This window comes from Juglans regia, chromosome 16 (assembly GCF_001411555.2).
Source record: "Juglans regia cultivar Chandler chromosome 16, Walnut 2.0, whole genome shotgun sequence".
Lineage (NCBI taxonomy): Eukaryota > Viridiplantae > Streptophyta > Magnoliopsida > Fagales > Juglandaceae > Juglans > Juglans regia.
The window spans coordinates 12789513-12806505 of NC_049916.1; the positions used below are offsets into that span (position 1 = coordinate 12789513).

The 16993-nt window shown below is 36.8% G+C and overlaps 2 protein-coding genes across 5 annotated transcripts; one reads left to right on the forward strand and one right to left on the reverse strand.

The window, feature by feature from the left end:
- Positions 1–243: 243 nt before the first annotated feature.
- On the reverse strand, positions 244–11612 carry LOC108997283 (LEAF RUST 10 DISEASE-RESISTANCE LOCUS RECEPTOR-LIKE PROTEIN KINASE-like 2.2). Of its 2 annotated transcripts, XM_018973486.2 has the most exons (6): positions 10627–11612; positions 10302–10337; positions 9514–9543; positions 9106–9153; positions 1858–1899; positions 244–1548 (listed from the first exon to the last, which is right to left on the reverse strand). In XM_018973486.2, exons 1-6 carry the CDS (start codon positions 11525–11527, stop codon positions 401–403), a joined length of 2205 nt encoding a protein of 734 aa, XP_018829031.2. In that variant the 5' UTR covers positions 11528–11612; the 3' UTR covers positions 244–400. The 2 variants fall into 2 exon arrangements, with proteins under 2 accessions (XP_018829031.2, XP_035542288.1); XM_035686395.1 differs by lacking the exon at positions 9514–9543.
- A 212-nt stretch (positions 11613–11824) lies between these two features.
- On the forward strand, positions 11825–15227 carry LOC108997292 (rust resistance kinase Lr10-like). Of its 3 annotated transcripts, none has more exons than XM_018973507.2 (5): positions 11825–12054; positions 12245–12354; positions 12940–13679; positions 13806–13838; positions 13937–15227. In XM_018973507.2, the coding sequence occupies exons 3-5, from the start codon at positions 12980–12982 to the stop codon at positions 15034–15036; spliced, it is 1833 nt and encodes a 610-aa protein (XP_018829052.1). In that variant the 5' UTR covers positions 11825–12054; positions 12245–12354; positions 12940–12979; the 3' UTR covers positions 15037–15227. The 3 variants fall into 3 exon arrangements, with proteins under 3 accessions (XP_018829052.1, XP_018829045.1, XP_018829060.1); XM_018973500.2 differs by having other exon boundaries at positions 11825–12050; XM_018973515.2 differs by lacking the exon at positions 12245–12354 and having other exon boundaries at positions 11825–12050.
- The last annotated feature ends 1766 nt before the right edge of the window (positions 15228–16993 follow it).

Below are 16993 nucleotides of genomic sequence, written 5' to 3' on the forward strand. Positions count from 1 at the left end.
AGCCTAGAAAAGTATATATCTAACATTACTCTTCTTCATTTCTCAACTGTTTAAAACATAAAGTTTTTATGGTCAAGAATATATCCACCTGCCCATATATTGGTTCCATCCAATATGCCAAATTCAAGACGCATGGCAGGAGATCATGACTTAGGTAGATTGAAGAAAAGCACATATACTTTGAAACTGAAGCTCAAGTCATTAATTAGTTTCATGTATGTATTAGCAAATGGAATTCAGAAGGAAAAGAGCATGTGAATGAGAGCAGCTATCACTATCTAAAAGAACACTTGTTACATATAAGTACAAAACATCTTTGTGCTATCAAATATTGAGAAGACTTGGTGTACTCTTTGGGTAGGGATGCTGGTTTTCGAGTTTGTGAATTTAGAGAAACATATCATTTAATCTCTATAAAATGATTACATGTAGATTGGCTTGATTCACCCCATTTAATTGAAGATAAACTTTGAGTTGAAATATCCAAGATATCGTCTGTTGATCTCTCCATTGATGTTAAAAAAGGTCTCGGAGGCAATTGCAAGCAGTCAACTTCCCCTTCAAGCATTTCTATAACTCTACTCATTGAAGGACGATCATTGGGCTTCATTTGTATGCACCATAATGCGACCATGAGCATCTTTTTAGCTAATTCCTTTTCTTTCTCTGTGGTATCTTCCAATTCTATGGGCTCTCCATTGTGCAATTGGTCAAAAACCCATGTTGGGAAGTAAACGTGGCTGGAATTGTCTGTTAAGGAATTCCAATTCCTTCTTCTACCACCCATTTCCATTAGTAGCATTCCAAAACTATAAACGTCAGCTTTGTATGAGATATTCCCAATGCTTTTATAGAACAACTCAGGAGCCATGTATCCTAACGTCCCTCTTGCAGCAGTTAAAGAAAGATTATTTTCATCTAGTGAATACAATTTTGCCAACCCAAAATCAGAAACCTTTGGACTAAAACTTTCATCGAGAAGAATATTATGGGGCTTGATATCAAAATGCAAAATTTGCATGTCACAACCCTGATGTAAATATTCAATCCCACGAGCAACTCCGAGAGCAATGTCAAATATCTTCTCATAGCTTAAAAGGATACTTCCTTCTTGTAAGAAAATGTGCTTATTTAGAGACCCATTAGACATGAACTCATATACAAGAGCGCGCTTTGATCCTTCAACGCAAAAACCAATAAGTTGCACTATATTAACATGGTGAATCCTTCCAATAGTTGCAACTTCACTGATGAAATCTTGCCCATTAGCATTGGATTTACCTAACATCTTTATAGCTACGAGTCGGCCACTTCGAAGTGTTCCTTTAAAGACAGTGCCATAGCCACCTTCTCCAAGTTTATCCTTGAAACTTTTGGTCATTTTTCTAATTTCTGTGTAAGAGTACCTTATTGGCATAAGGTTGTTGTGGCTTGTCAAAAATTCTTCGACACCATCATACATTGATAAATGTCTCCTTCGCCATTTATATATCAAGAAGGCAATCACAAATGGAGTTCCAAGTATACATTTTGCAGCTAGGAATTGTCCTATGGAGGAATATCAATAAAATTGAATCATAAGAAAAACAAAACCAGTTGATGTAGTTCTGTCATTTTCTTAAGCATGGCTATATATAGCTCAATTGATCATTGTCTACTAGGTCTTAGAAAATAAGCATAGTTATATAATTCGTTATCTATTGGGACTAAATCCAATTAATATATATATATATATATATTTTAAATATTGGTTGTATATCTAAACTATTTTCATTCTTTACGGTTTAAACAATGATATAGCAAAAAGGGAAAAAAATATTTAGGAGTAACATTAGAGGAGGGATTAGGTGCTCTTACCATAGTTGATGATCATCAACATCAGAAGTTCGGTTGGAGGATCTACGAAACATGAAAGATTAATTAATTAAAAAGGAAATAGAATTAAATGCTATGAAATTTTAGGACGTGATAAAATTTCATTAAAAAAAAACTCTCCACCAGTTGAATTATTTGGCTAGAGGTGAACTATTTTCCTATCGAGACATGTACACGTGGTTCAAATTATTTTATTATGCATGTTTTTTGTTAGATTAATTCTTCATAAGTCAAAGATATATATACAATAACACCCAATCCAAGCTTTAGATACATCAAGTCCAAAAGGGATGTAAAATCGTTCAGAGAAAAGTAATGGTTTTGCAAAAATCATTGTGCATGGTTCTCACGCTCCACCCCTTCTGGTGGCTCTTCTCGACACACGCACTAGATCACAAGACTCGCCACCACTAGACCTTTCAGATCTGACCTTTGTGGTTAAAAATAGACAAGTGTGTTGCATTCAGGAACTGTCACAGATTTCGAAGTTTAGCATAGTTGGTCCAAACTGTAATTCATTCTTTTTCGCATCTATCTTGTTGATTTTATTTTTTGTTTCCTTATTGTTAATTAAAAAAAAAAAGAGATTATATCTCGGACATTTGTCTGTAGAGGTAGAGTCATCTCTTTCTATGAAGGGTGGTTGAGTCTTTATTTAGACAGAGAGTGTTGTCTCTTGAACGTTTGTCTATAAAGAGTAACAACAATAGCGAAGAGTACAAGACTAGTTACAAAAAGAGATAGTATACTAGTGGAGCTCCAAATGCATTATTAATTTATGATGCCATGTTTGATATGGGGACATCCTAGAATGTATCTGATCATGGATGTAACTTTTTTTTTTTTTTATGAATGCATGATGATCGTTTTCCTTAAAAAAACACATCAGAGCATAAAGCATTAAACATAGAAAGTCTAAATTAATGCACATTATATATAAGCAATTCCAAACCAAGGAGACAACTCTAAAAATTAGAGTACAGTAATCATATCCCAAGATGTTAAGAAAACGTCAAAAAGCACGTAAGCCACAAGAAGTGATTATGTAATATAATTAAAGTTGGAATACTCAATCACCTATTTAAGTCATAATCCTCATCTTTAAGAAAGTGTTAAAAAGGTGGAAATATATAATTTTTTCCTCTATTTTCTCTCTTTGGGAGAATAGAGGTGGAAGGGTTTATAGTCGCCGGAGTAGTCTGGTAGCAAGTAGTGGGAGTGTTTTGTGTTTGGTTTGAAAGAATGGAGCGGATACAAGAGTTGTGGGGGAAATTTAAACTGAGTGAAGTGGAGGATGAAGTTATTGAACTAGAGGGGGAGAAAACAAGTGAGGTAGAAGACAAAGGGGAAAGATGTTTGATAGGGAAGATTTGGAACGACAGAGTGATAGGAAAGCTTATTGTGGAGTCAACAATGGCTAAGATTTGGAGGTTAAGTAAGCCTGCTACCTTTCAAGAGGTTGGAGAGAACATGTTTGTCATCACATTTGCCACCCATGCAGACAAAAATCGTGTACTTGAAGGAAGGCCTTGGTTGTTTGATCATCATCTGTTCGTAATTAAACAATTCGATGGCTTGACCAAGCCAAGTAAGATGCGTTTCGATAAGGCAGCGTTTTGGGTGCAATTCAATAATTTACCTTTTTGGGTATGAACTGTGAATGTGGTGAAAAATTGGGAGGGTCAATGGGAGAGGTGGAGGATGTGGAGGTTGAGGCTGATGACGTGGGATGGGGCAGTTTTTTGAGAGTGAAAGTTTTATTGGATCTGTATAAGCCATTAGTGAGGGGCAGAACCATAACGTTGTATGGTTTGAAAAATTGGATCCCAATGCAGTATTGAAAACTCCCACTTTTTTTTTCAAGTGTGGCAGGATTTTACATGCATGCATGTGGTGCTTAGTCTGAATCTGTTCCACTACCGGATGATTCTCAGCAATTTGGGACGTGGTTACGTGCGTCTACTGATGGAAGGAAGCTGTTTAGACAGTAGAAGGGAGATCTAACCAAGATGAAAAAGCAGAACAAAGGAGTGGTTAGGAATGACAATCCGATGGGTGGCGGTGGCATTCCGATGAGGCATTCGAATTCTTATTCAAATGCTGCAAATGGAAGTTGTGATAATTCAGGAAGAATTAAGGGAGTAACGGCTGGGAATGATGTTGTTGAGGAGGAAGTTATGGAGAGTGAGGGATATGCGGCTACAGTAGAAGGAAACAATCAGGAAGACTTTGTTTTGAATGCAACGGTAACGTTGTCTAAGGAGGCTGATTTGGCAGCTCGAGTTTTGGGTGATGTTGAGTTACCTAATCAGGAAGCTAATTTGATTTTGGTAGGAGAATGTGAGGGCCTGAGCCATCAACTAGATGGGCCATGTTGGGTGATCCAAGCCCAATAAGTTTACAAGCCCACCAACCTGCTCAAGAAAATGTGAGTTGGAATTCCCGTGGGCTTGGAAACCCAAAGGATTTCGTGTCCTTCGTGACCCAGTCAGAAGGGAAGCTCCTGAGGTCTTGTTTCTGCAAGAGACAAGGCTTGTTGATAAGATCTTGGTACGACAGAAAGCGAAGTTGGGTTTCGAAAATTGTTTGGCTGTAAGTTGTGAGGGTAGAAGTGGGGGGACTTGCTTTGTTCTGGAAAGAAGGTTCGAGGCTTTCTATCTTGAATTATTCGAAGTCACACATTCATGCTCAGATTGATGGTGAGGGAGTGATTGATTCCTAGTTGTTTACTAGGGTTTATGGCAACCTAGATGCTTCCAAAAGACACAAAACATGGGACTTTGTTAGATCTTTGAAGGGGTCTCAGAACCAAGCTTGGTTGTTATTAGAAGATTTTAATGAGATCATGGGTAATAATGAGAAATGAGGGGGGCAACGAAGGTCAGAAAGACAATTGATGGCTTTTAGAGAAGTTGTTGATGAGTGTGCTTTAAAAGATTTGGGCTATTCAGGGAATCAGTTTACTTGGTGTAATAATAGAGGCTCAACTCAATGTATTCTTGAAAGACTAGATAGGGGCCTTGCTAATCTAAAGTGGTACTCATTATTTCCTAATGCTCGAGTGAAACATTGTACTGCTTGTTGCCTACTTAGACCATGTTCCAATCTTGCTGAATATGATTTCTAAGATGAACCAGAGCAGAATAAACTCTTCAGATTTGAGGCTATGTGGGTGGAAGCACCAGAATGTACTAAGGTTATTGAGGAGGTTTGGAGAGGGTTGGCAGGTGGGACTGAGATGCATGCTGTTATCAAAAGGATTGAGAGATGTGGGGAAAATTTGTCAGTTTGGAACCAACATCAGTTTGGTCATGTAAAGAAGGGTATTGAGCAGGCCAGAACTAGACTAAATCTCCTGCAGAGCAATGATCCTTTATGTCAAAACAAATCAGAATATAAGGAGGCTCGAGCTAATATGCAAAATTGGCTTGAGAGAGAGGAATTCATGTGGAGACAAAGGTCCAAGGCTCTATGGTTAAAGGAAGGGAATAATAATGCTAGATCTTTTCATCATAAAGCCTCACAAAGGAAGAAGAAGAATACTATTAAAGGCCTTCGAGATGCAAGGTGTTTGGCAACTGAATGAAGATAGAGATAAGCTTATCCTTAAGAGTATTTTAGCACTCTTTTTAAAGCTTCTGCAGAATCTGGTCAGGTGGACTTTTTGGAAGGGCTGCAAGGAAGATAACTAATGATATGAATGAGGCTTTGCTGAAGGCTTTTAGTGAAGAGGAAGTTACTGAGGCTTTGAAACAAATGCATCCAACCAAGGCGCTAGGGCCTGATGCAATGGCTCCCGTATTCTTTCAAAAATTCTAGCATGTTGTTGGAAAAGATGTTACTAAGGCAGTGTTGAAGGTTCTCAATAGTGATCAGTTTGCTATTGAGGTAAATCACACCTACATTTCTCTAATTCCCAAGAAGAAACAGTCTAAGTTGATTATTGATTTCAGGCCTATAAGCCTTTGCAATGTGATGTACAAGTTGATATAAAAAAATCTTGGCCAATAGACTTAAATTGGTGCTGCCAAAACTCATCTCATTGTCCCAAAGTGCATTTGTTCCTGATAGATTAATAACAGATAAAATTTTGGTGGCTTATGAGCTTGTGCATTTCTTAGAAAAGAGAAGGTAAGAATGGCTTTATGTCTTTAAAGCTTGATATGAGCAATGCTTATGATAGAGTGGAATTAGGGTTTCTAGAGGCTGTGATGAAGAAGATGGGTTTTGATGACAAATGGATCAACCTTATCATGGTTTGTGTGAGGTCAGTGTCTTTCTCAATTTTGGTGAATGGAGAGCCAAGGAGTCCAATTTACCCTACTCGAGGGCTGAGGTAAAGGGATCCTATCTCCCCTTACCTTTTCCTCTTATGTACTGAAGGCCTAAGTTCTCTACTAAAGAAGGCTGGAGACAGTAAACAAGTGGAAGGCATACAAATTCACAAAGAGTCCCCCAAGATAAATCATCTTTTATTTGTAGATGATAGTGTGCTATTTTGTAGGGCTAATTTACAGACAAGTCTCAGCATCCAACATTTACTCAAGATATATGAGAAAGCTTCTGGTCAGAGTCTAAATAGAGACAAGACCTCGATGGTTTTCAGTAAGAATGTTCCTATCAATCAACAAGAAGAGATTATGGCTTTTTGGGGAGTCCAACAACATCATCAGTATGAAAAGTATCTTGGTCTTCCAGCGATTGTGGGCAAGAATAAGAAAAAAGCTTTCTCAGAGCTCAAACAGAAAGTCTAGAACAAGCTCACTGGATGGAAGGAAAAAATGCTATCTCTGGGTGGAAAATAGGTATTGATTACAGCTGTAGCACTTGTCATCCCAACTTATACAATGAGTTGCTTCAAACTTCCAGCAACTTTTTGTACAAAACTTGAAAACATGATGGCAAAGTTCTAGTGGGGTCAAAGGCAGGATGAACATAAGGTTAGATGGGTTAGTTTGAGGAAAATGTGTGTAACTAAAGCCAATGGAGGATTGGGTTTCAAGGAGCTAAAGGTTTTTAATGAGGCACTACTTGCAAAACAGGGTTGGAGGATTATGACAGATTCAAAGCAAAATATTTTCTTCAAACCAAATTCAGTGAAGCAAAGCTTGGACCCTCACCCTCTTATGTATGGAGAGGGATATGGGAATCAAAGAAGAATCTTCTGAATGGCTGCAGGTGGAGAGCGGGAGATGGAAAAGCTATTAATATATGGTCTAACTATTAGCCACCAAGACACAGGTTGATTCCCAAACCAATTCTAATAGATGAAGCTGCATTCCAAAAGGTTAGTGCCTTGTTGATGCAGAAACCAGATGGTGGAATGTTGATAAAGTTAGGAGCATGTTCCCTCCTCGTGAAGCTGGTGAAGTGTTAAAAGTTTTGCCCAGTGCAGAGAATAGACCAGATTGCTTGTTTTGGGAATATGAAAGGAATGAAATATTCTCTGTTAAAAGTGCTTACAAGTTCTTTCAATCCCTTGATCAGGCTAGACTAGTGGGTGAATGTTCAGATGCTGAAAACCAGAAGAAGGTGTGGAGGAAGTTATGGAAGCTGCAAATCCCCAACAGAATTAAAGTATTTGCTTGGAGACCATGTAAAGATGATCTTCTAACTCTATAGAAACTTAAAGAGAAGAAGATCATCCAGGAATGAGACATGCTTTATGCTACTGTCCTGTGTTGAGAGATTCATGGAAAGTCTATTTACATGATCCTCTGGTTTTTTATGAGAATCAAGACTTTCTGCAGATTGTTTGGCATGTACATGAGGACAGAAAGGAGATTTGGAGAAATTTTTTCTGATAGCTTGGGGATTCTGGTATAGAAGAAATCAGAAAATTTTTGAGGATAGAGTAATGACTACTACTCAAGTTATTGAACATGCTCTATCTTTAGCTCTTGAGTTTAAAGAAGTTAAAGGCCTTCCTCCTTCCAAATAGATCAAAGCTTGCAGCTGGCAGTCTCCACCAAATGGGGTTTTGAAGTTAAATGTTGATGGGGTAATTTTTAGTTATCAATGCAAGGCAGGCGTGGGCATGATCTTAAGAAATGCCACAAGAGAGGTGGTTCTTGCTGCGAGTAAAAAGGAAAATGATGTGAATGATCCAATGGAGATTGAATTGCTGGCTATCTTTCGGGGTCTTCAAATCTGTCTTCCACTGGGAATCTTTCATCTAGTGATTGAGAGTGATTCACTATTGGTGGTGAATGAAGTTCAGGCAGCAGAGGTCTTCATGGGGCAACTTAGTCTTTGAAATCACGGCATTGAGGAAGTTTTTTCCAAGATGTTTAATCCTTCATAAAGGAAGAATGGCTAATGTAGCAGCTCATACTTGGGCAAAATTTGCCTGGCATCTAGAAGACTTGACAGTTTGGTGGGATTCTTATCCAGATTGTATCTTACAAATCATTTGGTCTGAGTCTTTGATGTAAGTGGAGTTGATCATTTACTAATGAAAGTATTCTCTTATAAAAAAATAAAAAAAAGTGTTAAAAAACTATTTTTCATACCAAAAAAAAAAAAAAAGTATATACCTTTTCACCTGGCCTGAATTCAAATATCTTATGGGGTTATTCCAATTGATTTACAAGATTCAATGGTAATTCGGAGTCTCAAAGCAGAACATGACATTTTTAAAGAGAGATTCTACGAATTTTAAGTTCACTCATCATAATATATATCCAAGAATTTTCCCAGATTAACTAAGTTAAATAGAAATATTTGAGATATAAAAAAAAAAAATCCCCACGCAGCTTTGTGCTCTACAATGCCAAATGATTCAGATTTAACTTAACTTTCACCCAAAAATTGAAGTCAACCATGCTATTGCTTAGCTAGCTAATATATATATATATATATATATATATATATATATATTCCAAGACATTATTTTATTAACACAACACAAAAAATGACTAAAAGAATAGCTCAGAGTAATGATACATACACAACATATATACACTTTTCACAATATATATATATATATATATATGATGTATAATGACGGTATTTTTGTAAAGTGGTGTTACTTTTATATGATATTTTACAATAATATCCCTCATTTCAAAACATGAATATTGTGAAAAGTATTGTGTGTTTATCATTTTTCGCCCACAAATATGCCACAATCGTATAAAATAACTTGTTTAATAAAAAATAATGGCAAAGGGATCGAGAACGTCGACAAACAAGAAACAACAACTTCATTCTGTGAATTAGAAACCTCACCTTTGTAATATAAGAGGCGTTGAATTGTACGATCAGTTAATATAGATCCTGCTTGGACCAACAAAATTAATAATAGCATCAGCTTTTGCAAACACAGGCTTGTTTTCAAATCGATACATATTCCTACAACTACAAGAAAAACGGATTTTTGTGACTAATTTATTGTAACCAAAAAATTATTCGCAACCAATTTTAATTACAAATAGGCATTTCACTGGAATTAACCGATCACAAATAAGCAGTTTTCTTGTAGTACATGAATTGATTACCTTCATACTCCTAGCAATTTATAATCATGAGATTTTTTTTGTATTAATTCTTCATGCATGTTAATATATCATCTTGTGATCATTTACGTATTGAATAATAAATGACGAAATACAAAGGAGAGATATAGGACGTTCTTACGAAGGATCGTATCTTCTAGTTTGTCCGTTGCTACAATATCAAAACAAAACCAAAACAAATTGTCAATTATAGGTTACTGAAATATTTTTGAAAGTGGAAAAGTGTGGTATCATGCATGCAGTGGTAGTACTTTATAACCCTCAAAATTGAAAGCATAAGCTGCAATTTATATTTAATATCAGTTATCAATTCATGCAAATTGTAACTTGCGCTTTTGTTAATCATGCATATATATATATATATATAGGTGTTTAATTCTCTTGTATATGATCCACTTATGCATAGGTATTTCTCTTGTATACGACCCGACCGTGCACATCGATCGGTTATTCATATTTGCTATCATCAATAAATGTTTTTGCTTACAAATCGAAACAAAAATTTTTTACATTTGATGTCAGTAAACAAGTGACCGGTTATGCTATTTTTAAATGAAAAATTCTTCTCATCAGTAACTATTTACCATCCCACACCTTATGAAAAAATTATAGGTGTGAGAGTGAAAATTGACTGATATATAGCATTCCTCTTTTCAAATATATTTGCATTCAATAATACTGCCCTTAGCCATTCCTTTATCATAGAAAAAGAAATTTTTATTACTTCAAAAATTTGATAATTTTCCTTTCTTGCATTTTCCTAATTGTTTCTAAAATCCCAAAAAAAGCCTAAAAACTTGATATCAATCAATGTCCAAGCACATGTACGGTTATACTTATTCTCCTACGTACTTGTGTCATCATCAGGCACGTACGTACTCTAGATTTTGAGATTGAAACCTTACGTACCTTTGTAGTACATTTTATATAGGAAATCAATAAATCCTGCATTGACAAAGAAAATAATAAGATCATCCCTTAGAAAGTTAATTAGAAATTAGACAAATAAATAAACTCATTTTATAAATTTCATTGATATATATATATATATATATATAATATTTGTCGGAGTTTGCAAATTCCGTACACTCATTTAAAAAAATTAGGACTTACACATGCATTTTAAAATTGTATTAATTAGCATTTCTTATATATATATATATATTTATGCAAGATAGTAAATTCGGAATTGTAAGTACAATTTAATTTTTTTTATAGGACTTATAATACGCACCATTTCGAGGACGACAGTGAAAATTTTTCTCCTCATCGACGTAGCATGTGTCACGCCAGCTTCGACAGCTGCCGCAATAAACTCGGTACCATGAAAATATAAACCCAAATGCCAATAGTTCTTCCAAATCCGTACAGGAGATATTTCTTGTGTACCGATCGTATCGACCTGGCCGTGGTGATAGAGACATTTGCTCTACTTGGCATGATTCCTTCACATCCCCATACAACGGGCTATCGAAAAAAACATATCTATACTTCTTGGATTTGGACGACGAATTGTTGGAAGAATATACCCCATCAGTTTCAAAACAAGCAGTAATGTTCAAATATCCCGGTGATTTCACTGGCTTTTCACAGTGCATGAAAACCACGCTATCTGATAGAAAGGAAGATGAACCTGGGCTAACTGGAAAAAGTGTGTCATAGGGACCCCCATCACTGAAATTATCACGGGTTAGAAAATAACGAGGGATATTGGAGGAGTGATTATCCTGATGATCTCCAACTCCACCGTCTACGACTCTGATGGTGAAGTTTTCGTAATCGATTTCCTTCACATAGTATTCTGATCCGGCGAAAAAATTCAACACCGTACGATTGTTCTCACATGAGAGATTGTACCTAAAGTCACCGCAGTTTGGTGGATCGTCTTTCAATCGAAATGGATAACTTATGTTGCGAATATCGCCGCAGGAGGAAGGAGCGCAGTGACGAGTACTATCCTTGGCGCTGCAAATTTGATGGAGTAGGAGTAGAGCAAAGAGGAGCGCGAGGCCTGCAGGGAATGGAAATGGAATTCCTCTTCCCATTGGGATATGAGAGAGAGGGAGAGAGAGAGAGAGAGAGAGAGAGAGAGAGAGAGAGAAGTTTCCAAGGCAAGCAAAGCTGTCGGCGAACATAAGAATGGTATACGCAACTGCGTAAGCACCTATGTCACGCAAAGAAATTGCCAGGAGCAGGAAGTTGATGGCACTAAAACGTCAAAAGTCAGTTTTGGAAACGAATTTATCTTCTAGTCTCTAGCAAAGATGTTGATTTTATCTATCGTCCAGATTTTTGTCAATGTCGACATTCGTGTGTGAGGTGCCAAATTAGACTAAATTTATCATGTGGACTGATAATTAGGTAGAGTTTGACTGTTAGTTGAGGACCTAGTCACTCGCACTACAGGCAGAGCTTCCTACCAAAACAACGTCATAATTCAGGTTCTGGTTTTCTGGGGTTGAGCTGAAAGGGTTTCAACGTCGTTATCTGGCCATTGCCAACACCCATCTAGATCTAAACTGCCATGCACCGACTTCTTGGTCTGGATAATTTCCCTATACATGCTCATCTACGAACAAGAAAAGCTTTGTAATTGCTTCAATCAGCTTGGGGATGATCATTGGCCTCGTTTGCATCGATCAAACCTGAAGCAGATAGGTAGGTTAGCTTTCAAACTTGCTGTACTAATCTATATATGTGGCAACAAGCCCTGGCATGATTTCCTTATGAAGAGTTCGTTTAATTACAACGGAAATATCAATTGCTAGGAAAATTAATTTAACATGGTTTCTATAAACATTATATTTACCATATACGATACAAACATATAATATATGCATGCTTGTTAGCAGACCTGAATATTCTGCACCCTTGCACATCAGCATACAGCACTCATCTACTGCCAGTGCACCTCAACAGAATCCACAACAAAATGCTCAACAGAATGGCTCACAACAGAAAGGTAAAAACCGTGTGATGCCACCTCAGGATGCTAAGAAAAAGGACTGTAGAATGTATTTGTAAATCTAATTTGAATTACTGACGTCTCTATAAATAGTGTACAGCACTATCTGCTAAACAATGAAAAAGGAAATACTCTCTGTAATACTCGTTCTGAAATGGTATACGCCCATTGAGGCATTTCGACAGATGACTTGTCTGCATAGTGCTATACCATTTCTCTTCGTGGTATCAAGTGAAACCATTGAAGCTTTTACTTGTGAATAAATAGTTTGAGTCACATACCTGATCATGATCATCAAGTTTTTGTTTAATTTTAATTAATAGAATCAATTTTAATATGACATCCGCACACAGCACAAGCATTACCCATTGTGTGTGTGTGTGTGTGAGAGAGAGAGAGAGAGAGAGAGGGTATAAACTGCGTACGCACCTGCGACAAGTAGAGAAGTTAGCAGCTGCATGAAGTTTGAGAATATAAAATGGATTTATACGGATTTGAGAATTAATTGGGTAGAAGTTTGAGAATTCTTGCTTCTTTTAGATTTGACCCTATTTGATTGACGTGGTTGGTGTTCCGCTACAGATAATTTGATCATTTCCTTTCAGCAATTTAAGAGGCTGAAATGGAAATCTATCACTTCCTCTTTTTGATTTCACTCTTCATCATCATGTTATACCTCGGGGAGTGCCAAAATGAGCAGTGTCCTGAATTGCGGTGTGGAGATGAAGGCCCAGCCATTCGATTTCCTTTCCGACTTAAAGGCATGCAGCCACATCGTTGTGGCTTTCCTGGGTTTGATGTATTCTGCACTCATGCAAATGATACGGTGCTTGAGCTACCCATTTCAGTAAAGCTCTATATCAAAAGGATTGACTACAAATCTCAAGTTATTCAACTATATGATCAAGACGATTGCCTTCTCAGGCAACTTCTGGAACTTAATCTATCTTCCTCGCATTTCCAATACAAAGAAGAGGTAAACACTTATGGCTATGCCTTGTTCAATTGTTCCTCAAGACAAGTACTACCTGAATACATTGATCCCATCTCTTGTCTTAGCGGCCTTGGATACCAAGTTTATGCCTTGGCATCTAATATGGGTGACCCCAAACTCTTGATGATAATTACATCTTGTACAAGGATATATAATGATCTACTCATCCCATATGATATAATATTGAGGGGTCATGATAAGATCCTTCCCTTGGAATGGAAGGAACCAGAGTGCAGACACTGTGAAGCGAAAGGCAGGATGTGTGGATTGAAGAATAACAGCACTACATCAGAAATAAAGTGCTCATCCAAATTAGACAATACTCCAGGTATTGTCTTCTATACATGGAGTTTCCTCCTTTGTACTTACGTACCCAAATTTTTCATGCAGAAGATCATATTTTGTTTACGAATTATATATGTAATGAGAAGCTAACTATTTTAAAACATTTCAGGTGTAGGTGCTTCAAAAAAGATAGTGGTTGCTGGTAAGGTCATGCTCATGTCTCATGGAAATTTGAAATTTTTTGTTGTTGTGGGGAGATTAGATCAGTTCTTGACTCTCTACTTAATGTTTGATGTGCAGGTGCCATCTTAGGTTCATTTGTTTTACTACTAGTGGTCTTTGTAGTCTATCGTTTCTACAGCAATGACAAAGTAGAAAAGGAATATCAAGCAAGGATCGAAACATTCTTGGAGGATTATAGAAATTTCAAGCCCGCCAGATACATGTATACTGATATTAAAAGGATTACAAATCAATTTAGTGAGAAGATAGGCGAAGGAGCCTATGGAACAGTATTTAAAGGAAAGCTTTCCAATGAAATCCATGTTGCTGTGAAGATCCTAAAATATAGTTTCAAGGGAAATGGAGAAGACTTCATAAATGAAGTGGGAACAATTGGTAGAATCCACCATGTTAATGTGGTACGCTTGGTTGGCTTTTGTGCCGATGGATACAGACGGGCACTAGTTTATGAGTTCTTGCCAAATGATTCACTAGATAAGTTCATATCCTCAGTAGATGCAGCCAAAAACCGTTTCCTTGGTTGGGAGAAGTTGCAAGATATTGCTCTAGGCATTGCCAAGGGAATTGAATATCTTCACCAAGGGTGTGACCAACGAATCCTCCATTTTGATATCAAACCGCATAATGTCTTGCTAGATCAAAACTTCAATCCAAAGATTTCTGATTTTGGTCTTGCCAAATTATGTTCTAAGGACCAAAGTATAGTATCAATGACAACAGCAAGAGGGACCATGGGTTATATTGCACCAGAAGTGTTCTCAAGGAATTTTGGCATTGTGTCTTATAAAGCAGACGTTTATAGTTTTGGAATGTTATTGCTCGAAATAGTTGGAGGCAGCAAGATTTTTGCAGATATAGTGGAAATTAGCACTAGCAAAAACTACTTTCCAACATGGATCTATAACCTTCTTATAGAACAAAAAGAAGACCTACAAGTCCTTATTGAGGATTATGGAGAAGCTCAAATTGTGAAGAAACTTGCGATTGTGGGGCTCTGGTGTATCCAATGGCACCCATTGGATCGTCCTTCCATGAAAGTTGTGATTCAAATGTTGGAAGGAGTAGAAGATAAATTAATTGTGCCTCCTAACCCATTTCCCTCTACAGGTGTTGCCAAAATCAATGCACAGATGCCTCCAAGACGCGGTCTAGACTAGCTAGGAGTAAGAATTAAGTCCGAAATTAGGGTAAGTATACTTAGATTGTTGGTTTTTGGTGATGTTGTAGGCTGCTCAATTCTAATTGTACAATTAAAGGATTGAAAATACCAATTGAACAGCCAATGTAAGTGTTTCAAGCACCCCTATATATAATGGACTTCATGTAACATTTTATTTTCTGATTTTAACATGTGCATTCGGTCATGTTAACATGCTGTGGCTGAGCTTAGGTGACCATGGGGTTGTTGAGGAATACTTTCACATGGACAAGATCTCGGGCAAGTTTATAAGGAATGAACAATCATCTCTTGTAAAACCGATTTTATGAGTTTTATGAGATGAGTTAGGTTCCTAAATTTCTTCAAGGACGGCCATATTTGATCATCCCTTGGTGGTTCAGCCACCGGCCACCCCATGATGGTCAAACCATGGTTGGCCGCCATGTGATGGATGCACTGATGGTGCTCCAATGGGGAGAGGGAAGACATCCCCTTTCACTTTTAAAAAACATTACTATAGTTTAGCATTTTATCTTACTGTTTGGAATAAAGGGAAAAGAATTTTTCATATGGTAGTCTCACATAGTGTTGTGTGCTTTTTCTTAAATATGGTGAATGCATGGTCTTCGTAATGCGGTGGCTGATTAGAAATTTATTGTGCATGATGTGTTTATTCCTAAGAAACTGAACAAGCAACAAATCTCAATCGGGGTAAAATACAATAAATTATTAACCAAATTTAGCTATATACATCATGATTTCAATGCACATTTCTTCTTTCACTCAAGTCAAATCCAGAAATTATATCAACCATATTAGTATTTTTTTTTTCTTTGGTAAACTAAGGCCACGTTTGAATAGTGAAATGAGATGATTTTAGATGAAAGTTGAGTAAAATATTATTAGAATATTATTTTTTTAATATTATTATTGTTTTGAAATTTGAAAAAATTGAATTGTTTTTTATATTTTGTGTGAAAATTTGAAAAAATTGAAATAGTGAAATAAGATGAGATGAGACGAGACTGTTTCTGTATCAAACGGAGCCTAAATCAACTCCATATAAGTTATCACATAATCATTAACAAAAGCATCACCCCCAAGGTTTTTTAATATGTTCTTAAAATAATAGAAGATCACATTGTAACCTCAAAACACTTGAGTGAAATCTCGGACAATACAATTGACATTAACCTTTTACACACAAGAGTGTTCATTTTGTGATAACTCTCCATATGCATGCATAATTTAGCCACAATTAAGACAAGTAATTAGCTAAATACAATACAATACACGCGCGGTGTAATATATATTACTTAGGAAATCTCATCAACCAACCATAACTCATTTCAGCATAGCTTTTCCGAAATAAATCATTTCATACAAAACATCAATATTAATTCTTTAAATAAGGATGCACTTCCATTACAATAATTTATGCGTGTGCCAATAACAGATTTAGCCGGCCTACGCCTAACACATACAATATATAATGAATAAGATATGTTAACTCAGAATACATTAATTCAAGTCTTACCAACATGTTTTACAACCCTTCTCAGAAATTTAGCTTAGTTGCAGTTTGGATAGTGAGTTAATGTAACACCCGTTGCTTCCACACGTTGCTTCCACATAGGAAAAGCTCAGTAACCGTTGCCATGCATGTCGATTTCCCCCTTTTCCTTTTTCATTCCCCCACGCTATTTTGGTTCCAAATCTTCGTTCTCTCCCTCACATCAATGTTCCACAGCTACTTCCCTGATGCCTTCGTTTCTCCCCTGCACTAAACCTGCTCTTTCCCACATCTTTACTTCCCCTGCACCAACAGTATCTTTTATCTATTGTTTCTGTTATGCATGTTCGCTCTCTATTCTCCATGTGCCTTATTTTTCTCTCAACCGTTTCTCTTCCCACTCACCTTATTTCCTTTCTCATCATATCTCTCATTTTTGTTT

What these genes read in the sequence shown, in the direction of transcription:
- LOC108997292 (XM_018973507.2), top strand. Translation starts at nt 12,980, where the DNA reads ATGGAAATCTATCACTTCCTCTTTTTGATTTCACTCTTCATCATCATG. An exon ending in CAAATTAGACAATACTCCAG is followed by an intron (nt 13,680 to 13,805) that starts GTATTGTCTTCT and finishes AAAACATTTCAG; the next exon opens with GTGTAGGTGCTTCAAAAAAG. An exon ending in AAAAAAGATAGTGGTTGCTG is followed by an intron (nt 13,839 to 13,936) that starts GTAAGGTCATGC and finishes TTTGATGTGCAG; the next exon opens with GTGCCATCTTAGGTTCATTT.
- LOC108997283 (XM_018973486.2), bottom strand. Translation starts at nt 11,527, where the DNA reads ATGTTCGCCGACAGCTTTGCTTGCCTTGGAAACTTCTCTCTCTCTCTC. An exon ending in ATATAAAATGTACTACAAAG is followed by an intron (nt 9,544 to 10,301) that starts GTACGTAAGGTT and finishes TTGATATTGTAG; the next exon opens with CAACGGACAAACTAGAAGAT. An exon ending in ACGCCTCTTATATTACAAAG is followed by an intron (nt 1,900 to 9,105) that starts GTGAGGTTTCTA and finishes CATGTTTCGTAG; the next exon opens with ATCCTCCAACCGAACTTCTG.